The sequence below is a fragment of the Hakea prostrata genome, chromosome 10 (assembly GCF_041222555.1).
Source record: "Hakea prostrata isolate BN-2017 chromosome 10, UWA_Hpros_2, whole genome shotgun sequence".
Lineage (NCBI taxonomy): Eukaryota > Viridiplantae > Streptophyta > Magnoliopsida > Proteales > Proteaceae > Hakea > Hakea prostrata.
The window spans coordinates 7,636,817-7,663,488 of record NC_142609.1 but is presented as its reverse complement, the minus strand read 5'-3'; the positions used below and the strand labels follow the sequence as shown (position 1 = coordinate 7,663,488).

Here is a 26,672-nt window from a genome sequence, read left to right as displayed (position 1 = left end):
CCAAGTGCGAGTACTTTATGTGGCGCTAGGGTAGCAACAATAAATAAACTCGGGTTAGGAGAAAGAAGCTGCAACTAGACTAAGACCTATATGGTGTATAGAATGCTTCAGCATAGCATATATATCATACTATGTGTGCTTAGCAATCATTGGAAACGAGAGGATAGGTCCTTCCTCCTTTCATTGTGTGAGTCTTAGACCTTATGGTCCATTAGTGTTCTTAGTGACTTTCGACGACATCATGAAACAAAGAGTTGATGGCCCTTTGGGGTGTTGCCTTGGCATGATTAATTCCAAAAGACATGGCTAAAGGAGTCAATCTTGGGTGTGATGTTGCCTAAGGTCATGATTGAATGATCGATTTTAAGGACAAGAGGACTCTTAGGGACAGACCTTCTATCTAGTGAGTTTGGACATTTTTTTTTTTTGGGGGGGGGGGGGGGCGGGGGGGGGGGTGGGGTGTGGGGGGGGGAAAATTTGGGGGCGGGGGGGGGGGGTTGGATTTTTTTTTGGGTTGTGTCAGGGTTCTTTCCTTTTCGGGGTGTTGGGTTTATTAATTATAATATGCCTAAGGGAAAAATTAAAAATTCACTTTTTGGAAGCTAGGGTTATATATTTTGGTAATCACCGCATAACTAAGTGAGTGTAATTGCATTACGTGAGATTTCCAAAAGGCACTCGCCTCTCTCTCCCCCTCTCTCCAAGAAACAAGAAACGAGAGTTTTTCATGGATCTTCTCTCCTTAGTTTTGGCTTACGCTTTCTTCCATCCACACGGCATTTGAGTTGTGAAATCCATTCCCTTTCCTTGTGATTGTGGAAACTTACCGGTGACGATTTCGTGGAGAAACGAGGACGTAGAATCAAATCAACTTCTGCTGCGGCAATTTTATATTGGGATAAGCGAATCCAAGTAAGGATTATTCTCCCTTCTATTTCGAGAATAGAGATATAGTATTTAATCGACACTAATAAACTTCTTCTAATTCTACCTGTTCATTTTGCAAGCAGTGTCTTTGATATCCCTCTTTCCAATCAACAGGACACTTATGTGAAGTTTCTTCATTCAAGGGATGCAGTTTCTCAGATTAAGAAGCTCTGAAGACTAGTCGATGATGGCAGCTATGTAAGACTGCTGAATATCAAACTTTCCTTTTGGAGGTGGTTTAATAACTACTTCCATATTAAGGATAAAGGGCGTACCAGTCCCGAAAGCTCCCACACTGTGGGGTCTGGGGAAAGGACTTTCTAGGCAGCCTTACCCCTGCTTTTTGCAAAGAGGCTGATTCGAACCCGCGACCTCCAGCGCACAATGGAGAGACTCCACCATTGCGCCAGGCCCGCCCTTTGCTTCTATATTAAGGATACCGTTGCTAAGTGATCCTAGTGTAAGCTCCGATTGTCTTTTCTGCCACTGTACGACTGCAGCTTTATAGCTTGCTATGCTTGATTGTTATTGGAACAGGCATATCTAGATTGCGGCCCACTTGGTTTACAAGCTGATTGATACCATTGTGAATCAAATCCCCAATTTTTGGTTTTCTGACCATTGTTCTGTGATTTCTTTTTGCCAATATCATCAAGAAACACATTTAGTTGTACACAAATAGATTATGGAGCATTGTTACCTTGCTTTTAGAGCCCTTTATTACACTAATTCTCATTCTCTATTTTGCCTACTTATAAGTTTAGTATATCAAAATAAAAAATAATAATTAACATTGCATTTCGATGTTAAGTGTCTTACGTAAAAATGAATAAAATAAATTTTGGACCTGGATTTTAAAGTATTCTCTTAACAAAAATCAGACTCAAAATCAATACCAAACACAACCAAAAAAATGACGATGAGATTTGATACCCAAAATACTCTTAGTTAATAGTTACAATATTCTCTCTCATAAGAAAAAATGAAAAAGAGAAAAGGGAAAGAAAAGGGAAGGGAGGGGAGGTGGGGAACATAACAAGAAATCAGCAATTCTAACAAAATCTGGCCACTAGCCCCATGAAGTAGGAGGTTCCTTCACAACCAAATAGATAGTAGGGATCCCAAATAGAAGGAAAAAAACTTGAATTAAATAACATTAGGGATTAGAGTCCATATATGTTGCATATAAGATTAGACAAAAACAGGATACACTTAAAATTATCAATTTGCCGATACGTAAGGTAAACACGTAAGAAATTCTGTACAGTATTTCAATAGAAGAACCTAGCAATTCCAAAGTCCTGGCATTCCTACTGCTTTAACTAGGGTTCTCTTTCTTATCAGTGACCTTCCCATCATGAAATACAACACAAGGATGGTTCTCATACCGGTATTCTCAGCACAAGCCAGTTAATGGGATTGTTTTACCTTGATCACCCAAACTCGAAAATTCCAGGTGTAAAAAAACTCAAAACCACTCTCAAATATGTACAAAGCCTCACCAGGAGCCACCTAGCTTGGGTTCAGGAACACTGCTTCCCACAATTCGGAGGAAGGTCCACTTAAGATCCAGTGAGGGAGCTCTCTACATACTCCATTGCCTTCCTCTTTACATATTCTACTCGTTCTTCATCCCCATGAGATTTCTCATATTCAAGATACTTTTTGAACAAAAACTAAAAGCCAAAGAAAACAATGGAAGGTGTTATTAGTGGACTCAGAAATAAAAGACAGAAGGAAGTAAAAAGCTGTTTTTCTAATGCCTTCATTTGTCTACAGTCTATACCTTCATTTTCTTTGGTGGAAGGCTTAGACTTGTGGCCCTCTCAAATAATGCACGTATAAATTCTGCATCTCCAAGTCGAATCTCCTGTAAAATTTGTGATGGCATAAGGGCTAAAATGAAAGATGATGCCCAGACCATATATTGAAATAGGGAGAAAACATTTACTTGATCAAGATAAACGCTCCATAGATCTGTTCTCTTTGGGTATTCTCTAAGCATTCCTTCGAACATTGATCGCCCTCTATCAGGTACACCACTCTTGAACTCCAGTATAGCAGTTCGAGAGATAAATTTGATGTGTTTATTGCGAGGAAGGCTTAGAAGAGCACGGTTAATAGTGGGTTGAACTTCTTTGCCTTGCTTCAAGAAACTCTGAATGCGCCTTAACCAAACCTACAGATCCATAAATCATCAGCTAAGGATTCAAAACCCTTTTGAAAGCAATTATGTATGAAATAAGCAAATACCTTGCACGAGTGCTTGTACTTCTTAGCCATTTTCTCAAGAAGCTCATCTGCTAGATTATGCTGCTCTGTCCTCTCATATAACCCTAGCAAAGCGAAATGTACCTTTTTGGGATCAGAATACTGCAGTGCCCTCTGGAATACTTTCATGACAGCTTCCTGAAAAGATGGTTACGATTTTGAGAACTGCCAATCACATGATTTGATGAAAGGAAGAGCAGGATAGAGTGCATAGTTTTTACCTGTTGAGGATTTCCATATTCATTTTCTATATTAAAATAAGCCACCCAAATATTCAACTTTTCAGCCTCTTCCCGGATGTTAATTGTTCTCAAAGCCCTTAAATTAAGAAAGAATAGCTCAAATAAGGAAAACATGAATACCGATAAATAATTAAAGCTCAAACAAGATTCATTACCAACTTGGCTGATATCCTTCACATCCGTTCAGTATCAAGGAAAATGATAAGAAAATTAGAGAGTAAATTACTTCAACATCCCCAAAGTAATCTGACAATTCAAAAAACATACCGTCTTCCTAAGTCCTAACAATTAATCGTACATCCCCTACCATACAATTACCCTTTAACTTAAAAGAGTACATTAGCATTTCATGATTAGTTAATGGAGTAATTTGAAGCTTATAACTTTAGGAACCAAAATACCCTTGATAGCTTACTTTTAACCTGTATACCCTTGGTTAAATTACTTTTTCCCTTGGGCAGTCTTTGGTATAGTTTTGTCCTTTATATTTACCCAAAAAAAAAAAAAAATTCTGATAGTGTTTGGTACAGTTTACATAACCGATTTCTATTTTGAAAGGGTTAAAAAAATACAAAAACCAAAAGTAGGTCAAAGCCCTTTTAATTTTATGAATACCAATTTCAATTGTTTTTTCGCAGTGGTTTTAAAACAGATGTGATTATTATGTCTATAAGTGAGGTTAAAAATGCTAAATTTGACTTATTTTATAAAATCATCCTCATCTCTTCCCCCCGCCCCCTTTTTTTTCCCTCCCCTTCACAACTCTGGTGGTTTGCACTCTTCCTAAAGACGTTATTCCTCTGAATGTTCAACACCTGAGGACATTATTCTCTTGCCCTGTTCCTTGTCTCCTGCATTCTTCACCAAGACATCATTTCTGTTACTGAGTATTAAACTTTTAATCAGTTTCATTTTTTATCCTTACTAATAATACCAGATCCTTGTATACGTAAAGGAAATATACTCAAAGAAAAAAGACAGAGAGATATGGATACCTGGTAGTCACTGGAAACCAGCCAGTAACCAACAGACTTTCAGATGCAAGGAAAGGGGAATACACAAATTTGGTTTTTTCAAAAGCTTTAACTTTTTCCAAAAGCGATAAGGAAGGAATCGAGCACAAAGTTGCAACACAAAAATGTCCAGATACTATAGAACAAAAGTAATAAACCAAAACAAGTAAAAGAGGGAATTGGTGAAACAGCAGAATACTTCATTAAAAGAAAGAACAAAGCAAGAAGGTGAAAAACTTTCTCCAAACAGATCTGAGGGAAATTAATCATGGAGGAGATTGAGAAGACTAATGAAGGAGAGAGGAAGAGCCAATCACTTATTAGCTGGTTGGATTAGAGTGGAAATTTCAACCAAAAAAGACAGTAACATGTCTAAAAAACATGTCAGGGAGAAGTTGTAGGATTGGTGTGCCACCTAAGGAGATGTCGGAGTGGAGGAAGAGAAACACGGGAATATACACAGATTATTAGAAACCTGAGTTATGGATCCAATTGTAACTTATCATGGGATTAAATTTGCAATAGAAACCCAACAGAACAAACAAATTCAGTAATTAGAACCAAAAAAAAAAAAAAAGATTCTGAAATAATGAGCAGAATTGGAATTATTCAGATATTTCCAAATCAGCACACTGTCAAAGAGCTTCAAGTCAAAAGGTCTTCAAAATTTGAGGTAATCTGATGGTCAAATTCCCCTACTGTCATTCATGTCAAATAAAAGCATTCACATATGAACTCCAGGTTGGATCCTGAGTCGGAAAAGAAATAAAGAAAACAAAAGACTATCTACTTGTCAATGAGGAGGAGGAACGAAACTAAGGAAAACACCTAGCTTCACACTGAACAAAAATAAAGAGTACTCTGTACTTCTCCAATATAGGTTTTAAAACCCATAAAAAGTTACTTCGCAGAAATTCATGCCAATCGTGTGATCATGCTATCTTTGTCAATTAAAAGATCATTAAGTGATAAAAGTACATGTGATCATGCAATCTTATTGTCAACATCAACTTGTCATTTAATAAGGAAATCCTGGTGAAGGTTCCAATTTCTTTCTCCCATGAACCAAGGAAAAGGTAGAAGACCCATATGGGCCAGCACAAATCACAAAGAATGAATAACGAAAGTCAAGTCACTAGAAGAAAATAAATGAAAGTAAGTCACTATCCCTGCCAGTGACAGTCAGATAAAGCTACAGACTGAGAAACATACCTCTCAGCAATTGATCGAGCCTTCTCAACATCCGATAAGGAGAGAGCAAAATCCATGTACTTTATCCAGATGAAACTGCTATTAGGGGAGCTCCTAACCAATTTCTCAAATTCATCAACAGTACTAGGCTTGTCTCTTGCAAGAAGTTTTGCCTCAGCAGCCATGATTTCTTTTTCCCTACACAAAGAATTCCATGAGAAAGAAATATTAAATGCCAGGACGTTTAAACTCATTGGTACATTCGAACTAAAAACCAATTAGGTGACTTACTTGTCTTCCTTCGCTTTTCTCTTTGCTCCCCTTTCATTCTTTTTAGCAAGAGCATTTGCTTCATTGACATGTTCCTGAGTGTTACTAATTACATTTTCAGAATCAGAGTCTTCCATACCATCAAGAGCAACCTCAAGAGGCATAATGGAGGCCCTTGATTCTGTTTTTGCAGGTATTGAACACTCTCCACTTTCAAGTATGTCATCTTCCATCCCATCAAAGCTGTTCTCCTCTGGCATAACAATCTCAGAATCATCACCAGTACCATTTTCATCATTGGCTGCAGAGTTGTTTTGATCTGGTACATTGGAGCTGGTACCATCCCTGATATACGAACTCTTCATTCCAAGAGATATTCTGTGTCTTTCCTCATCCACCTGATGATTAAATAAAAGCAGAACAAAGTAAGCAAAGAAAACTGAACTGAACTGAGTAAACTTACATAAATCCTTAAAATGTCGCCAAAACTATTTCAGAACACTATTCATCCAAAAGAAAAACTCATGCAGACATATCAGGCAATCCAGGATATAGTTACTTCAAATATTGAATTGGCAACAGTCAGAACCATAACACTTGTACGATTGATTGGCATGAATGTATGGATAATTCCTACTTCTGTCTGGAAATAAATGGCACATGCACCATTTATTAAATGTCACATCTAAAAGACTTTTTGGGTAAAAGAAACCATCAGAATGGAATGATCCAAATGGATACTTGTTGAAGGTAAATCACCTAAATCAGCTCATATTATTAGAAATAAGGATCAGGTTGGTAATGAATATGCTTGGTCTTCGGTCTGATGTATTTTCATTGTAATTGACCACTTTGATGGACTAACAACAGCTACAGGCTAGGGATATGAGTTGGTTACGTAACCCCCCATTTCCAAATTAGGATGTTTACCTTCAACACCTTTGCAACAACTCTATCTCCAGATCTGTATTTACTTTCAATACTGTCAACATGATCATCAGAAATCTCGGAAAGATGGCATAATCCAACCTGGGAGAAGGAACAAACATCAAAATGATGATACTAAGATTCCCATAGAAGGAAGAAAAAATCTGTGATGCATACAATTTTGGGATTTACAAGGTACAAAATCAAGTAAATAATAGTGATAGCTAAACATCAAAGGTGCCACAGCTACAAATTAGTACTCACCAAAAGAATAAAAAGTTTGAAATTCAAATAGACCAACTTTTTGAATTAAAAAAAAAAAGGTACAAAATATAAACAGTCAAAATACGGGTCTCACATGAAGTAGAAAATACAAACAGTTAAATTTAAGGGTCCTACATGCACAATAATTTCAGACAAAATTGCAAAGAATTAAGAATAATACCCAATCATGTGATTTAAATTAATTCCCCATGTTTCATCTATGAGGCAGGCAAACCTATCTCTTCATTAGGAAAATTTCAGACACAAAAATAATTGAGAAAAAGCAGAGTCCCCACAAGTATGCCAAATTGGCAATCACACCCAATTCTGTTAGAAATGTGAATTGGTCAGGAGAAAAGATGAATATACCATTAGTAGTAGCTATTTATCAAAAGCAAAATTACAATTATGCCCTATTCTATTTCTTGTATTATAAAAAGATCAACATACCCTCCTAATTATCCCTTTTCTTCAACATCAGAAATCACAATCTCGCTGCTTCTCTCTCCTATCCTTCTGAGATCCTTCTCAATTTCTTCCTCAAAACCAAAATTGATTTCTTCATTCAATTAAGACATGGATAAAAGGGGAGAAGTTGTTACATGAAGGATTGGTTTTGATTTGATTTGATGATTTTATCAGTTTATTGACTATGGAAGCAGAATCGGAACGCAATGCAACCTCAGAGATGCACTCCTCCTCATGGTTCGAGTACTCTCCACAAATGTATCAGGACTTGGTGCATCAGGAGCCGCTTAAGCTGAAAGAACTCTTGGTGTCGGGGAAAACCGTTGATCTGTAAGAGGTCCTTCATTTACATTCTTACAACCCATGTCGACCCAGGTTTCTTCACTGTCCACCTTCCTCATGTTCCCTTTGCAGTAGCGTTTGGGTAGGCCACGAACTCACTCTGTGAAGGTTCATAGTGCCACCATTTGTGCGGAAGACTAGGAAATTTTTCAGGTTTGGACGAGAAAGACAGCTCGAGCAGAAAGTTCAGATCATCCGTGAGTTTGCCACAAAGATGGTGGCTGATCAGACATTCGAATGGCAAGCTACAGATGGGTCTAACCTTCTATCAAGGCTGACAAAGCTCAAAATCCTAGATAAGAATGGGAAAGCAGAGAAATTCTCAGACGAGTTTCTTAAAGGTTCGGCACAAGTTGCAGACAAGAAACAAGCTTGGTGGCAGCCGGGTTATTCTGGCTCATCCATAACCACCGACATGTAGAAACTTGCATTCTTGACGAGATCAATGGATCTTCATCAGTATCATTTTGTTCTCCAAGAAGAGAGCCGATAGCTTCAGCGTTGTTGCAATGCTGGCTCTAACCCCTGAAACTGGTTGTTTACCTTGGATCTAGGATTATCGACATCCATGTCGCCAGGCACCTGAATCAGTCATGAACGCTGATTGTAGGACAAAGTGAGCTTTGCAGATGTGGGGATGTTGGAACACAATGCAGAAAAGTGCCGGATAATCGGTTATGACTCAGATCCATCAATGCAGAGATCCCAATCATCAATTTTCTTGAGGACATTTTCTGTGCTTTTTATTTTTGTTTAGGGTAAAAGGTATCCTCACAAGAATACAGGGGCACTTTAGGGATTACATGGAGATCTAGGATGTCTAGGATGATTTTTCTTTTAAGGTTCTCTATTGTTGTTAAGGGTAAAACAATAAACTCACACGAATATAGGGCTAGTTGAGGTATTACAAAATAAAAAAACCATGACCTAACAGAAAAGACTAAGAGTGTGCTATTGTAAAATTCTAAGAGACATTTTGGGGTACTCAGCCAACTTGGCATAATTCTAGAGTGTCTTGAGCTTTTCCGCACAATGTTTTTTGCCATATATCTTGGGGTGTCCATGAGATGTGCCCCCCCCCCCTCAAAAAAAAAATTCTTTGGGGTGGGGGAGGGAAGGAGAACAGTTATGCCAACTTAAACAGTAGAAGAATGCCTGAATAAAAAAATAAATAAATTTATATATCTATATATATATAGAGAGAGAGATCTGTTTTTATGGCTTTGTTTAATCATCATGTATAAAGGTTGTGCGCTTCTTAAGTCGCTTTTGTTAACTATATGGAATATGAGCAGAATTCTCTCACACAGAATTTAATTGTCTCTACACATTCTGTACAAAATACAGATGTCACATAATATCAGATATGTTTTCTGGAGATCCTATTCATAACAAACTAACAATGATATGGTGAGAAAATAAACGATTGTCAAGGTTGTAAACACCAGTTTGGGTCTAGAATACATTTTGAATCAAGGAAAAAAAGGTCAAAATCTGGGTCACACTATGCACTCTAGACCCAGAATTTGCTATGAGAATGCATAATTTATTGCTTCATATCAAATCCGAGGACTACCATTTAAGATTAAATACCACATGAAGTACAAATATAGATTGATTTGCCACCAAAAATGGGTTTATCCAAAGATATCAAATATGCCAAAGATCTGATTCTGTCCAATAACTTAGTGTAGGAACCAGACAAGAAAGTGATCAGAGTTTGCAATCATACTCTGGATTGCTTATAATTAGCTTGGTGCAATTATGCAAGTGTCATTTTATGAACATCCGAACATGCTCCACACACCCCTTGATTAGGGGACAGCTACTATTGTAGTACTGTCCAATGGGAGAACAGAATTAAACATTATTGAAAACTATCTGAATACTTACCGTGTTTGTGTCATCTATGCTGATAAAAAGACCGTATGTCTCAACCCTCTTAATCCTGCCAGAAATAACATCTCCAACTTGTAGACTATTTACACCAACTAAACCAGACTTTGATTCACTCCCTGAAGTTGCTGATTTCAGAGTTACTTCAACTCGTTTAGACAAAGGCTCCACTGACACAACCCTGCAACCAAGCATTGTTCACAAATAGCAGAAATGATAATTTTGCTCAATAAATCGAATTAAAAACACTTACCTTCCAGTTACAAGTTTTCCGACGGGAAATTCTTTTTCAGGATTCTCAATAAACCCATCAGATAAGTTTGATAGGAGAATTTTTGCATCTATCTTGCGGGAAAGCATAATGAAACAACCCTTTGACACATTCTTAACATAGCCCTGTTGCATCGAAAACCAAAATAGTGAAAAATGAATACGCATTTAAACAACTCTCAGAAATCATGCAGTTACGGGCGTTACTTAGGAAGAAAATACAAGGAAAATTGGCAAAAGATACAACATGACTGCACACAAATAACAGAATGATAGAAACTAAGGAAGGGCATGAAATAGGTGATCAGATGCATGAAACATTTTGATAGAGTTCAGGCTGGTTGGAAGTGACTAATCTTGATGATGCATTTTTTTTGTAAAGATTTTTTTTCATCTTTACGTATGGTCCTTCCTATTAGTGATCAGTTTTCTTGATGTACAGATGCCTTTTCTAGTTTCATTTTTAGCAGTGTCTTAGTTATCTAAGTGAGATGCAAATGTTTCCTGACACAAGCATTTACAAGTTTCAACTCCTTCCATGTGAAGGGCTGATGAGTCTAATCTGATAACGGAATACAAATCCCCTTGGAAACTTAGTATGTAAAAATTTTATGACCCATCTCTCCTTGTATTTTCATCATTAAATAAAATGAAAAAATAAAAAAAGAGGGCTGATGTTGTGATTGTTAAGTTCAAAAGAGAGGAGAACAAATGAGCAAATCGTAAACTACTCAATCAGATAACTGATTACACCTTTTCTAGGCTATTCAGATATACAAATTGTCAAAATCCTAGTGGTTAGTCATATGGGCCTTTCAGTCCTTGCTTACCCGAGTGTTTTAGGGTTGTATATAGTTAGTTTATTGATGTAATGTCTGCCACCACTAACAAGAAGGCAGTACAGAGATTTGTATATGTCTTAGAATTACTATAATTAACAAGGTCCGCGATTGGGAGAAACTAACCCAAACGCAGGCTGCTTCTTCAGCTTACACAACCGTTTCCTCCTTCTCTTTTCTTCTTCCTCTTCTTCTCCTCTTCTACATTCTTGTGCTTGTTGGAGGGTCTTGCATCATAACATAGTATCACAGCCTCGGTAACCAGCGTGAGAACATCCCAGATCTCCTCTTCTGACTTCAACCTCTGATCTTTCTCACCTCCAGTGCCCAGCCACCTATTACTGCTCCAGTATCAAATAAGTTTTTCTACCCACCCTTTTATTGTATTGATTTTTTATCTTTTCCAACCCCCTACCCTACTACCTACTACTCGTATTCCAGTTAATTCCCTGTTTTTTTTTTTTAGTTGGGCCAGAATCACTTGATTGTATTTAACCGGCAGAATAAAGGTATATAGACAGAACTTCTTTTTAATTATTTGGACACACCAAGTAGTTACGAAAAGTGGAAAAAAAATGCGTGCTATTGACACCATAAACAACACAGAGATCCTGGTCATTACTGCTGGCTAGCTATATACTTCAGATCATGAGGTATGCTGCAAATTCTTTGCACAGATCCTGTTTCTGCATTGAGGTTTGATCGGTCCTCTTAATATATCTAGGCTCTTTCTCTTATATGTACTGTGAATTGAATCCAGTTTGTATTGCACATGCTGCTGCTGTTAATAGTTTTAACACTTTGAGCATTCAATGAAATCATCACCTGTTGCTGCCCTGTTTGGCCGGGGTTTTGCTTTCCATAAATCCTGCTACTGCTGTTATATGTTCCTGTTGGCTGTTGCCACTGTTGATTTTTTTGGATGAAATAGATCCTTGGAAAATTACTTTTGGCTATACTACTGCTTCATACTTATCAGAACCAGCAGCAGCATCTATTTTTCTTCTGATAAGTAGGATACATCTCTGTTTGGTGCTGCCATGCGGTAAATTGTTGTGAACAGATTTGCCTATTTGTTTTGGTTGATGATTTTATAATATATCATGTCTGCTGAGACCACTGCTGCTCTTCAGAACCCTACTCTTTCTTCTAAGCATCTAAAAATTCAGACCTCCATTAAACTTCAGGGTAATTCTACAAGCTGTGCATGTTTATATTTTGGCCAAAGGGAAGTTATCTTTTATTGAGAATCCTGCACCCTCTACCAAAGACACAATTTATGACACTTGGTCCAAGGACATAATAGTATTCAGCCAATGTCAAGTTTTCTTCTACTGCTAAGCGACAATGGGATGACTTGAAGGAAGCATATTCCAAGGAGTACCACATCTATAAAAAGCTTTTCAGTTTCAGAAAACCAGGAAATCCTTGAAGGATTAGAACACTTTTAAAGGGACGATGAAAGAATTGAACATGTTTCAATCTCTTACTTCAAACATTGAGAGACTTAAAACCCAGAGCAAAGAGGTTTTCTTCTCCAAGTTTCTTGCTGGCCTGGATTCTATACTGTTGGTTCAGTCCTTTAGGAGTCCACCCAAGTAAGGGTATTTATGTAATAGTGTTCTTTCCACTTTATTATAAATAGAGGGCTTGAGATCACACTGATCAATTCAGGCCATTCTACCAACATTGTGTTTCTCAACATGGCATTAGAGCCTAAGTTTGATTAGAGAAGAGAAAGAGAGAAAAAAAGGAAAAAAAAAGGGGGGGGGGGAAAAAAAGCAAAATCTCTCTCTCTCTCTATGACTAAGACCTACCTCCACCGTTGTGGCACCTGCTCCATCACTGAAACCATCAGCTGCAACCTCATCTTCTTCAGCAATTGCTCTGCCTTACTCTTCCTATCGCCCACACTCGAACCCAGTCCTAGAAGCCGATGCAGAAACCTATTGCCCACAATCGAACCCATCTCTGTCCTTCTCTTCCTTCCGCCTTCTTCTTCTGATTTTTTTCATTCTTTGTTTCTTCTTCTTCTGAAACCCATCGCCCACACTCGACCCACTCTTCCTTCCGCCTTCTTCTGGTTCTTTTTTTTCCCCTCTTTTCTTCTTCTAAAATGAGAGCTCAAAACCTTTATAACCCTTGAACCATTGAATCAAATGAACCATGACCTGAAATCATGGACCAAACCAGACCAAGGGTCTAATTGTAATTGTGTATATATGAAGGGGTCTCTTTTGAGAAATCAAAGATTTCCAAGGGCCTATATGGAATCATCAATATTTTTCGGGGGCTATCTATGATTATTCATATTTCCAGGGCTTTGTATGCAATTATCCATATTTCCAAGGGTCTATATGCAATTATATATATATTTCTAGGGCCTATTTGCAATTATACATATCAGTAGTCTTACACATGACTTGAATCGTAAAGTGACATTTTTCCCATCTTACTATGTCTTCAAGGATCTGGTCAAGAGGAAGGAGATTGGACGTGGTAAACTAGAAAATGGACTTTATCTGCTCGAGCCGATTAAAGGATCTACTTCTAGTCTGACTATATCATCTAATCAGGTCCATCCGGTAATATTAGACCTTCATCAATGATACAGGAGGCTAGGTCACCTGCCTCTAGGAACTCTTAAGAAAATATTTCCTGATTTAGTTTCTTCTTATAACAAGGATGTTTTTTTTTATGAAGCCTGCATTTTTGCGAAGTAGGCTCATTCTACTTATGTACCCTCTTCATAATAGAAAATATATTTAAAAATGAAACGAAATTTCAATTATTTTGGATAAGTGTCAAATTTCGACCAAAATTTCGGAGATTTCAACCATTCCGGAGGTTTCGACCGAAATTTCGAACATTTCAACATTCCAACTTGTTTTTCCTTAGTTTTTGTTAATTTCTATCCCATTTTCACCTAATTTCCACAACTCCTTTGCCTTCAAACACCTCATTTTTTTTGCCTCCAAACACCTCCTAAGCCACAACAACTACAAAGGAAACTCCGGTAACAATAGAATGTGAAGCATAAGCCATACCCAACAGTTCCAAACTTCCCCTTTTTTATTTTTGTTTTGTTATGCCTTAAATGATCTTGTATTGCCTTGAAATTAATATATGTTTAGCCTAGAACTATGATCTATGATTGTGTTTTGTTACTTATCTTTTTATTATTTACTACCATTTTTTTATTTTCTGATTTTAATAATTATTTTCTAAAATTATGTATTTTTATTTTATGTATATATGATGTATAGGATTCAACTTAATATATGTGAGATACCATCACTTGATCTAGTCGGTCATTTTATTTTGTTGACTTGTTGTATATGTAACCATTCTACCAAACAATTCATGTATGCTGATGATTGTATGCATGTATGCAATACAGTTTGCACTTGTCGGAACCAGTTATTTGTTAGTATAGTACCTAAATGACTCTAACAAGGTATAACTCAAAAAGACATATATAATTTTCCCTTCTGCTCTCTCTTTTCTCTTGCTCTTCTCTTCTTCTTCCTTCTTTTTTTCTTCTCTTTAACATCATCCCAATTCATGGACTCTTCAGTAACTTGAATTCTGACTCTTCATCTTGTAATTCTCTTCATCTAATCCTAGTCTGATACTGGACTCTTCTCTGCCTCGTTTCCTTCCCTAATTTGGATTTACTTTCCCCGTGTAGCTTGTGTTACTGGGACCTATCTACTCCCCTCCCGTTCCCTTGTCCTCGGTGAAATCTATCTCTTCTCGGTTTATGGTGGCTTGCCCGGGGTTTCTTTGGGGTCTGCCCGTCTTTGTGTTGGGTTTGTTTGGGCCTTGTTTGAGCACATACCGTTGAGGCCCAAATAACACAATCTTTGGCTCTGGGATTGGACCAACCCTGCGTTTGGGTGCCGCCAACCCCAACCCTTACTCCTCTCTTCTTCTTCCTTCTCCTTTGCTGCCCCTGCTGCCGCCGGGTTTTCCGCCGCCTTCTTCGATTCGTGGCGAGTCCTCCGCCCCGCGTTAATCCGGTGGCTCGCCCCGAACTCTCTTCGTCGACTTGGTTTTCACGTGTCTTTCATCACTTCGCTCGTTTGTCTCCTCCTTTGGGTTGTCCAGCGGTGGTTTCTATCGCTCTCATCTCCGAACTCCATTCTTGGCCTCCGTGGTTCGCCCATCCGTCCCCTCTCCTGCCCAATCTCGCATCATCTTCTGTGTTCGGTGCTCCGCCGTGTTCTTGCTATCGTGTTGCCGGGCTGACTTCAATCCCTTCTCCGCTCGTTCTTCGCGAAGATCCTGTCATCTCCTTCCCGGATCGTGTGCTCGATCCTTTGTTGGTACCTAATGGGCTCTTAACGGTGGATAACTCGAGAAAAAGGGACTTTGATAGTTAATGAACATCTTTCCGGTTTCCTCCTCCCGCATGCTCTCACTCTTTCTCTCTCCTGTCTCTTCTCTCTTCCTTCCCCCTTTTTGCATTCGTTCCTCGTTTATTAACGATCATCCCATTCATGGACTCTTCGTAACGTTCTGGACTCTTCGTACGTGTATTGCTCTTCTCTTCCTGTAACGATACATGGACTCTTCTTTGCCTCGTTTCCTTCCCGTTTGGGTTTCTTTCCTTGTCGTGTGCTTGTGTTCTGGGACCTTCTATCTTGAATGATAAATTTTCAATATATTTTTTTTTTTTTGGCAAAATACTAGTTCCATTGTGTTATTATGCTTGAAATAGGTAGTATGCAAGAATCCTTATCATTTTGAGTCCATATGAGGCCCGAAATTGAAGTTTCAATTTCCAGAAAAAAAAGTGTCCAGTTTCGACCGAAACATCAAAATTTCAACCTTCCGAAATTCTTGTTTCGGTCGAATTTTCTTCCTTGATTCATACTGATGTGCAGGGCCCCTGCCGATGTGTGTCTATTACTGGCCATAGGTAGTTTGTTACTTTTACTGATTGTCACTCTTATTCTACATGGATTTATCTTTTAAAACAAAAAATTAGGTTTTTCAATGCTTGCGTGAATTTCATAATATGATTAAAACTAAGTCCAATGCCACTGTGAAGATCCTTTGCAGTGACAATGGCACAGAGTATATTGATGGTGAATTTCAGAGATATCTCTCCAACTCTAGCATGATACATCAAACCAATTGTGTTGATACAGCTGCCCAAAATGGGGTTGCCGAAAGGAAAAATCGACATCTTTTAGAGATGGCCCGTTCAATTATGATTGCTATGATGTCCCTGACCAATACTGGAATGATGCTATACTAACTGCTTTTTACCTTATGAATAGGATGCCTAATAGGATACTTGGTTTTAAATGTTCTAATGAGATTCTTTAGGGAGCCTCCTTTTTTGTTATTCCCCCAAAGATCTTTGGATGTGTGTGTTATGCTAGAATCGCAGCCCACCAGAGTAAGATGGCTCCCCGCGACCTACGCTGCATATTTTTAAGGTATTCTGCTACTCAAAAAGGGTACAAATGTTATCATCCTCCTTCTAAGAAAATCATTGTATCCATAGATGTGATTTTTTGAGTCTTGCCCTTACTATTCACCTCTCAAGGGGGAGAGTCCTAGAGGAGAAGTGTTCTTTCCAACTCTAGACCTTCTTATCACACACCAACACAACTTAAGAGTTCAAGAAGAGTTTCCTGACCACAGGGAAACTTCGGCCAATATACCTAAGGACTTTAATTCTCTCCCTTCTTTTTCTGAACCATGTGAAGAACCTGGTCAAGGGGAGAGACCACTCTTGAGAGGCACACTATTGAGGTCTTTCAAAACCAGATTTACCAGAATAAGGAGGTGCAAACTTATCAGAGAAAGAACTACAACCGGCCAAAACAGGTAGAGAAAGGTGACACACTTACCACTTCAAGTAAATTGGCCAAACACTGGAGCTTGCATGGGGAATTAGAGGAATAAGTCTATATGAAAATCCCACATGGTTTCCCCATGATAATACTGCAAGGAAAGTTTGTCAGTTGAAGAAATCAATTTATGGGCTAAAACAATCTCATAGATGCTTGTTTGGACACCTCCTGAAGGCAACGACTTCTATTGGGTAGAAGCAAAGCAATGTTGATCATACACTGTTTATCAAGAAGTTAGGTACTAATATCACACTTCTCATTGTTTATGCGGCCATATTGTTATCACAAGGAATGATGGTGAGAAAATTTAAAGGCTGAAGGACTTTCTTGGCAGAGAGTTCGAGATTAAAGATCTAAGGAAGTTACAGTACTTCTTAGGGATTGAGGTGGCTCGATCAAAGAAGGGAATATACCTATCCCAAAGAAAGTATGTCCTAAAATTATCAGAAGTGGGAATGTGGGGGTGTAAAGCAGTTGATACTCCTATTGAAGGTGTAGCTAAACTTAAGGAAAAAGAGAGAGAACTAGTGGACAAAGAAAGTAACCAAAGGCTGGTAGGGAAGTTTATTTACTTATCCCACACGAGGCCAGGCATAACTTGTGTCGTGGGATAGTAAGCAAGTTTGGTCTAAAAGTCTGTTTTTTAGTCCCACATCGGGAAACATTGTACTTGCTCATTCGTAACTATTATTAAAAATAAAGCCCTGCTATGTCACACAGGACATAATCAAGATTCTCTCAAGCTTTCAACAGGTATTTCAGTCATTTTTTCAGCCCTTTTGGGGCTCAAGAAGGGTTTGGTTGGAACCCTCTCAATCCTAGGGTCACAAATCTATCTCTATCCTTTTTATTCGGATCAATACTTCGATAGTCATGCAAGAGTCCAGTCTATGTAAAACTCTGAGTTAAGAGTCCAAATTTTAGGGACTCAGAGTTAATAATTTTAATTCCTTCAAGATGTCTTATATAAGAGTCCAATTAGGGTTTCTCTAAGAGTCCTTTTGTTATTAATTAGTCAAGTCATTTATAGACAGGATCCTTTATCAATGAGGTTCGCAGGTATGAGTCTTAGACAAAATGCTTAGGTTCTAAGGCCATAAATTGTCCATTGAGTTAATAATGAAACCAGTTCAGAGTTTAAGAAAATCAAAGGCTTGGGTCATGGGGAAGAAATGCTGCGGCCTGGGCTATAAACTCCCTCATCTTCTTCCTCATCATCCCTGCGGTAGCCACTGAGCTTCTGAATTTCTGCAGCTTCTTCACCGTCCACAAAACTCTTCAAGGAACACCATCCACACCGTCCAACCCCTACTCATCATTCCCTACCCTTAGCCACCCTACCAAACACTAAAACCATAACCCTACCGCTCCTTATCACCCTCTTCCTATTTTCTGAAAATTTTCTTCAATTTTTGGACTTTTTCTTAGACTTAAAATTCGAGGTCAGGTCTATGGCAATCAGACCGTTAGATCTGCCCCAAACTATAGGAATATCATTCCCCTAACCCTAGTGACCTTCTCTCCATATTTCAACCCAACTGGACCAACCCAAATCCTAATCTAACCTTAATCCTAATTCCATTGAAACTCTCAGTTAAGACCCCTCTTAAAACCTCAATTCAACCTCAAGATAAGCAAACTGCAACACCACATGATTATTGTCATTAAGATAGAAATAACAACTGAACAAAATGAAACGCTCTCAATGACTCAACTGAATTGTCACTGCCGATAACCCAAAACAGAGCAATCAAAGATAACACGAAAACCCTACCCGAGAGCTCCCAGCAAGCTCAGCTTGCTCCACACTCTGAACACCATCACTTCCCTCAATCCCTCATTTACATACCAACATTCCTAACAACCTCTTACACCTCACACCAATCTTCTTTTGCCAAGTGGACCATCATCTCTGTTCCTCTGTCCTCAGCAGGGTTGTGTCTGCTGCCCAATACAAATTGGCCACCTGTTGCTTGCCTGTTGGACTGGCTGCGGTCCCTTACCCCTATTCTTACGTTTGTACACCCAAGTCACTAGGGGCTTATCACTCTCATAACTCCCAAAACCCTCAACTAAACCCTAAACTCTTTTAGGATTAGCATCCCTACCCTTTTCCTACACTCAATCCTAGTCCCAATCAAATCCAGGAATCTGAAACCCTTGAGGATTCTTCAAACCAACCCTAAACCAACTAGGACAGACCTAAACTAACTAGGAATAATCTGAAAATGGAATACACTAACCATAGCCCATTCCTAAGCCCAACAGCATCTCTTGAAGCCCATAACCTGGATTTTCAATTCTGGACTCACATTACAGCAACCACCAAAACCCAAAAACTATTCTATTCAGCCTCAAGACCCTGATTGTGCATCCTATACGTAATTCCCGGGTCAAAACCCCTAAAACCAATATTCCTTCAAGCCACAGCCAAACCACACCTCTAGACCAAACCCCAACCTTTGCCAACCTCAATTCCTCCAAGAGCCTCTTCAATTAACAACCCTAGAAGACTGCTGGTTCACATATGGAGGATCCTAGAGTGAAGCAATTTTAGGGTTTGATACCAAAATTTCTAGACCCTAGAATTTGGGTTACATCAGGAACCCACATAGAGATTACTCTCTTGGGTTCTCGAACAAAAAACTTGCGACGATAAATTACATAATTTGCTTAGGCCTCTGCCAGAAAGAACAGGTGGGACCATAAACAAAATCAGCAAACTGTATGAGAAAAAGCTAAAGAACATCAGGAATAGAAACAGCAATACAGACAAAATGAAACCCTAGCAGAAGTCTATCCATTGCTTACAATTATTCAATGACAGAACAACTGAAGCCAACAAGAAGAATTGGAGAAAATATGTATGTTTTTCCTTTTCAAGGAGACAGAAAAAGCAAGCTCTTCCTACCTTTACTACCATATTAGGATGAAGATCCTCAATATTCTCCACCCGCTTGATGGGGAAACCCCTGGAACTACAAAATAAAAAATTTCAACATTATTTACATAACCATTACCCAAAAACTTCTTAACATCAAAAAATGCAACTATTCCCCAAAAGAATATGAAATAAAGGCAAACAACTTGTATCAGAACTAAGAAAAGAGATCCAGGGAGAGATCAATGGTAAAAAATCAAGAGGGAAAAACAGAGTCATGTCTCCATGGTCACAATCCCAAAGCTATACATCCTAATCAATAAATATGCACAATAAAAAGAAGCTTTTTCACAACTGAATGTGGCAGGCTTAATTAGCAAATATGCTTAGTACAAATATACACCTGCACCTAACCACAAAGACAGCAGACACAACATCTTGTATTGGCTGATATACCTAACTCAAATCCTACTAGCATTTTGAGCAGATTTCATGTAATACGTCATCCAATTTTACAAAAATCAATACCAAGATTGCATTCCAAGTACAAAATGCATAAGTTGATGTGAATTCCTGTCTTAGTCTTGTACAAACTATTCCCCAAGTGCCCAGCATAAGAGAGCAAATGACAGCATTGAAAACTGCACCCCCAATGTAAATTTTATTAATTTATTAGTATTTTAAGCTTTAAGCTATTTGTAGTTAAAGAGAATTTCATAGCTTTGACATTGGGCAATGAGACAGTTATTCATCACAAATGACAATGAAAACTATATAATACACAGTCAATACGAACTTGAGTGAATCCTACAAAAGTTCCTCCCTGATTAATAGATTGTCGAGTTGTCATAATTGGACATGAATATGTCTAATCTTTAAACTTTTAATAGAAAATCTTAAAAATCATCATATTCTAGTTTTGAAATTTGAGAACAGAATTACTTCCACAAAGCCCAAAAATCACCACATATGGTGCACTGTTTAGTGCACTATTTAAGATGCATAGTTGTCAAGGCATAAGCATCCAGGGATCTTAGACAACTGTTCGATGAGCATCGATCCTCACACACACCAACACCTTGGATCACCCAGATACCATGACATCTATGGTAAGAAGTTGATCATTTTAAGTTTATAAGCAAAAAATAGCCATCAAATTTTAACTCCCTTGAGTCATTGAAGTAATGATAATGTAAACTGAGAGAATGTGGCAAAAACCTACCAACGCATCCAATGGTACATATACCCCTTCCCAGACTCATCAGTGGCAGGGCTTTGTGCACTAGGAATGCACTTCTTTTAATTCATTAGAGTCAATACATTTCATGTGTGCTACCAGAGAAAGGGAAAACAAATGAATGAAATAAAAAAGGTAAGATCAAGCATCTTACACATCATCAACTTGTCCCACAGATTGCTGAGAGTGATTGTCATCTAAACACGCACGTAGTGACAAGTCCACATGCAATGGACCATTGACTGCATTGCCAATCTCTAGTACCACACATTTGACAAACTTCCCTTCATGATATCCAAGCAAAGGATTAGGAACCCACTCATCAGCAAGTTCAGTATAATGAACCTTCCCATACATATGAGGTCCAATCTGCACAAGTAACCCACCAATGCCAGGAAAGATTTTCATAATTCTCCCACCAAGGATATCACCTTTGCGTATATGCACAGTAACACCTTGATTAGAGTTTGCACTTCCAGGATCATCCATGTTTACAGTTTCATTACCAAGTCCTCCATTAGAGACAACACATAATGGGCGTGATACCAAGCGCAACAGTTCTTTCTCTTTATTAGTACTGAAAATATAGCCCGTGAAAGCTTTCCCCACATGAAATCTGTTTTGAAATTCTTGAAGTTCGTCTGGTTCAGATGAACTATCAAGTAGAAACAGGCGAGCCTTCACATGTCGAGATATCGCTAACCAAACCCATTCCCTGTCCACTTTAACAACATAGCCAGTGACACGTTGTCCAGGTGAAAAATGGAAACCCTCTTTTGGGATACCGCCCTCCACATCACCTGCTACAAAATAGCAAATTCAATCACAACCAAGATAGCAAAATAATGCTCCATGATAATCAACTCTCCGAAGCTTCACGATTTCAAAGATGACCATGAACAATAGTTGTGAAAATATAGACAACAAAAGAAATACACAGTCAGACCTTTAAAGTCTGTTGGTCAATATATGATGCCAGGGAAGGCATCATCTACACAGCCATATTAATAGAATGTCGCTTAAGAGGCCACAAGTGACTCTTGAAATATGTTTGGCATTACATAGTTATCGAGGCAGCAAGTCGACCAAGGTGTTTGGAGGCCTTCCTAACATGGAGTAGACACATTCTGCTAAACTGTCTCCACATAGTAGAGGAAAGCTGGGCTATAACTGGCTTTATCAAAGGTGAGACTGCAGAGATCTAACACCTTCATCATAAAGTACTCATTATGAAACAAGGGACTTTGATTATCTCTTGAGTACTACAATATTGTAATTGGACTGTGGGAGTATGACCATGACAGAGTTTTTCATTGCGCCAAGTCTATAGATGAGACCAAGGTATATAGGACTCTCGAGATGGAATGGTTACTCCCTAGAGATCTACAGTAATTTTCAAGATGTGGAAACCAAGAGGCTTCCATGACACTGTTACACCCACTACATCTATGGAGGGGTCTACTCTTGTCACTAGCGCTTCCAGAGTATGGCAAACTTAGGGGAGAGGTCAAGGGTCAGCCACTCAGCCTGAGGAGATTACAGGGACTAGTTCAAGTGTGACCATTGTAGAAAGTCTGGAAAAAAGGGGGATTAACTTCAGCCCACACTATAGCAAATAAGACTGAGCCATGATACTTAACATTGATTTTTACTCTTTAGTAGGACACTGTAACCCATCACATGATGAGATCTTGCATCAATCGTTCTACTTCACCACAGTCAACCTCCTCACAGTTGCTTTCCGAGGTCACTACCACCATCACCTCGGCTCCTATGGAGGTGCATATGGTTCTCTCCCCTCTATCTCTAGTAAGGGCCTAAGGGGAGTGTTCAGGTTAACTCTTTGATTTCCTCCATTGATGCTGTTCATATACCCAACTTTTAACTTAGCTCCTTCCACTTCTTTGTTGGATTATCATCATTCTGTCTCCTTTGTAAGGAAGCATACAGAAAGGACTGCTATTGGTAATTCAGGTGGTACTTTTAGTCATAAGAAGGATTATCACTGTTGTTTATAGGAAAATAAATAGCAAAGAAAATGAACTGCCAAGAGTCAACTAACGTAACACCCTCTACCTTTGAGCATACTTCAAGATTTCATTTTCTTTCACTGTTTTGACCCTGTTGAGACGGCCAAAATTTTGAAATTTCACCAAAATTTCAGAGTGATGGATTGGGCTAGACCGATTAGCATGACTACAATTAAAAGTTTCCCTGGTTTACTTGGTTTTCAAAGTGTTCACCTAGGCAATAAGTGGTTTCCAACTGCCATATTTGCCACCGCACTGTTTACATGCAGTTTTTTAGCCACTTTGTCGCCCTATGCGCCTTATTGTCACCTAGATGCCAAAGCGGCCGCTTTTTGACATTTTGTTCATAATAGTATTTTTTTCTTTTTTCTTTTTTAATCAAATTTTATTCTACACAGCTGCATATGAAATTAATAGTCAGTCATCACGGAATCAGGAATCAATGAATCATTAAATGGATAAGGCACTTATTGCCATCACCCTTTCATAGATCAAAGTGTAAGCAAAAATATAAAAGTTTACTTTCATTTTCATATTTATAATTTGATATAGTTTATAGCCATATGTTATGATCCTTGATAAGACGAACTTGTGTTTGTGTTCTTTTTTGGGTGATCTTTCGTAGCTATGATTCTTGAACGCTTTTTTTATTTTTTATTTTTTTATGAATGTCATTCTTGAAATATTTGTTTAGCTTATAATACAAATTTATCAGTTTAAAAATAGTTGTATTGAAAATTTTTGACCCAACCGCTTTAGTCGCCTTGCCACCTTGACAACCATGCTACGAAAGATTAATTTACACAATCTCCACCATTTTTGCACCAGTGACCAAACTAAGGATGCAAAAGGCCAAGCTAGGCCGAGCTTTTGCAATCCCAACCCCTACCTTGTATATTTTCAGCTAAGCTCATTCCCACCCTGACTCTAATTCTTGGCCTAAAATTCTTGCCCCTAACCCTAAGCCCTACAGAGCCAAGTGTCCCTAAGACCGGTTCGGGACACATTAGCCTTGGACCTATTCATAATTGGCCCTAACCTTGTCCCTGACCAAGGGATGACGACATGCTGGGTTGGTTCAAGCCAGTCTTGAACACTAAACCTACCCTAGAGACTAAAATTGAAACCCAAGCCCAACCCAACCCTAACTTGACCCAACCATGTGCACCCTAACCCTAATTTTTAGTGGGAAACAAAATTGATAATAATATCGCAATCAAGTAGAATTGAACCCTTAACCTCTTATCTTAGTTGAAATCTATAGGATTTGCCAATTGAGCTACGCAGCATTGGTATAATATTGCACTATTAAAAAACTTTTAGGTATTACTTCACTCAAATTACACTAACATAAGGTCAGGTTTGCCTAAGGGCTAAACCCGAACCTTGGGCAAACCCAAACGTGACCCAAACCTGTCAAGGCTTATTATTTTGTAACCCAATCTTGCCCTTTGCGTCTAAAAAATGGGCTAGGATCAAACCAGGCCGGACCAATAGGGTTTTATTGACGTCCCTACCTTGAGCTTGTCCCTATCTTTGATTGACCCCGACCCTATCCATGTCCATGTCCCTTATCAAATCTGAATGATATATATAATTAAAAGGCATAATCTAACTTGTTAATTTTGAACCAAACCAATTGTTCAATTTGAACCATCTAATATATAAAAATATTGGTCTATTATAAGATATTATATAGTTAAGCGACTAACAAATGCAATTTGATGTTAATGTTTAGAGTTGTATAATTTTCATTATTATAAATTATAATTTTCAATATCCCTATTTAATGTATAAGACATTAAAAAAACAAAATTCTAAGCGAGTGCAAAAGAGAGCTTTTATATATATAGTGTCACTTTGTGATTTGTGTTCTAATATTAATGTCACCACAAAACAAAGGAAATATCAGTCGCACCCCTAATAGTCCCTACCAACAGAATACATTTTGAAAGACAAAAACCAGTCCAACTACGTAAAGTATCTAATATACCTTGTTAATTAAAACCTAATTACCTAGAAGAAAAATATATATAAATAACATTTATCTTAGTACATAGGTTAGTATAATTTTATTCTTCGAAATTGTTATTTTTCCCAAATAATACCAACAAATTTTGTCTAATTCCGGATTGAAAAATAAAGTTCTTATTAAAAAAATAATAATAATAATAAATAAATAAATAAATAAAAAGAAGAAGAAGAAGAAGAAGATATACAATAGATATTAGATATTTCACATCATTAAAGGTCGAGGCGTCATCATTTATCAGGAATTAATATGATTAAAAGTACTTTTAGAACCTTCTATTTTAAAATTTTACTTTGATGATGTTTCAAATCAGGATTGTCCATTTATAAAAATTACGTTTAAGTGCAATTATGACTTGAATTAGTTTCCAATTATTATTTACAGTATGAAGCTAATAAACTATATACACTCAATTAAACTTATTTTGTGTAATGATCATTAAAAAGCACCTAAAATAAAGTTTAATTGGAATTTTGATCCTAGAATGCCCTAGGTTAAGAGTAATGATTTGTAACATTAAATCTATGGCCTATAAAATGTAACCTAGTTTAATTAGAATTTTAATTCTAAGATACCCTAATTAAATTTGATTAGAATTTTGAGTCTAATTAAGTTAAAAATTATTTACATAAATATATTTAATAAAAATTTTGGGTGTAACAAATGACCTAAGTCTGATTTTATCATAACATACTAAAAATAAAACAATACTTTAACCAAAGCACAACAAAAAAGAAAAAAGAAAAAAAGTCTGTTTTATCGTTACATATTAAAAATAAATAAATCAATCATTTATTTTTAGTAAATGACTACAATAAAATAAATTAAAAAAACTAATGATATAAATTTAAGTGAGTGGATTCATTAAATCAGAATGACTCATGGTCAAAATTAGGGCTTGGATCAAGGTTAGCATAAAACTTAATATTACGATGAAAGTTAGGGTTAGGGTCAAAATTAGGGCCAAAATCAGGGTCAAGATCAGGAATAAAATTAGCCTTAGAATCAGGGCCAAGATTAAGGACAAAATCATTGCCAAAGTAAGGGACAAAATCAGGGCCAAAATGGGACAAATAGTAATCTCAGGCCCACCATTGGCCATAATACAGGGCCAGAATATTTTGGGCTTAGGGTAAGGTCACGGCCACCAGGACCAGAGTTGCACCCCTATACCAAACTCACTAGAAAAGTGTCTAATTTGTATGGTCCAATGACTGAAAAAAGAGTTTCAAGAATCGAAACAAACTAATATATGACTTAGCATAATCTTATTACAGATGGAGGCATGGAGCATGAGGATTCACTATTCACAGCAATGCTAGAAGAGTGGTTGAGGTGTATGTTCATGCAGTATGGCAGAGTGATAGCTTATGCATCAAGACCATTAAAAATTCATGAGCAAAAGCACCAAGCTCATAATTTCAGAATTGGCAAGTGGCAACAATTGTTTTAGTTCGAAAACTATGAAGGAGACAACTAAACAATGAAAGGTGCGAGAATCACAGAAAGAACTCAAAAAACATCTTAACCCAAAGGAACTGAATTTAAGATAGAAGAGAGGACTATTACAGTTAAACAATGCAGTTAGAATAATATTTTAGTGTTACTTGGTCAGCAATAGAGGGGCGGGCCTTGGCGCGACGATTGGTAGACCACAATTGTAGCCCCGAGGTCAAGGCATCAAAACAGCTTCCCAGTTGAC

The 26,672-nt window shown here is 37.8% G+C and overlaps 1 protein-coding gene across 2 annotated transcripts in view; it reads right to left on the bottom strand.

The window, feature by feature from the left end:
- Positions 1-1,720: 1,720 nt before the first annotated feature.
- The window catches only part of LOC149001788 (RIBOSOMAL RNA PROCESSING 5), an 82,511-nt gene continuing 57,559 nt past the window's right edge, over positions 1,721-26,672 (bottom strand). The window contains exons 30-41 of one of the 2 annotated variants that reach the window (XM_089136251.1): positions 21,063-21,711; positions 19,702-19,768; positions 10,065-10,207; positions 9,809-9,992; positions 6,845-6,943; positions 5,936-6,312; positions 5,666-5,842; positions 3,420-3,516; positions 3,181-3,336; positions 2,879-3,106; positions 2,714-2,797; positions 1,721-2,603 (exon numbers count right to left, since the gene is read on the bottom strand). In XM_089136251.1, coding sequence (XP_088992377.1) covers positions 2,490-2,603; positions 2,714-2,797; positions 2,879-3,106; positions 3,181-3,336; positions 3,420-3,516; positions 5,666-5,842; positions 5,936-6,312; positions 6,845-6,943; positions 9,809-9,992; positions 10,065-10,207; positions 19,702-19,768; positions 21,063-21,711 — 2,375 coding nt within the window. In that variant the 3' untranslated portion in view covers positions 1,721-2,489. The remainder of the gene's footprint in view (positions 2,604-2,713; positions 2,798-2,878; positions 3,107-3,180; positions 3,337-3,419; positions 3,517-5,665; positions 5,843-5,935; positions 6,313-6,844; positions 6,944-9,808; positions 9,993-10,064; positions 10,208-19,701; positions 19,769-21,062; positions 21,712-26,672) is intronic. The other variant, XM_089136252.1, reaches the window with a different exon arrangement.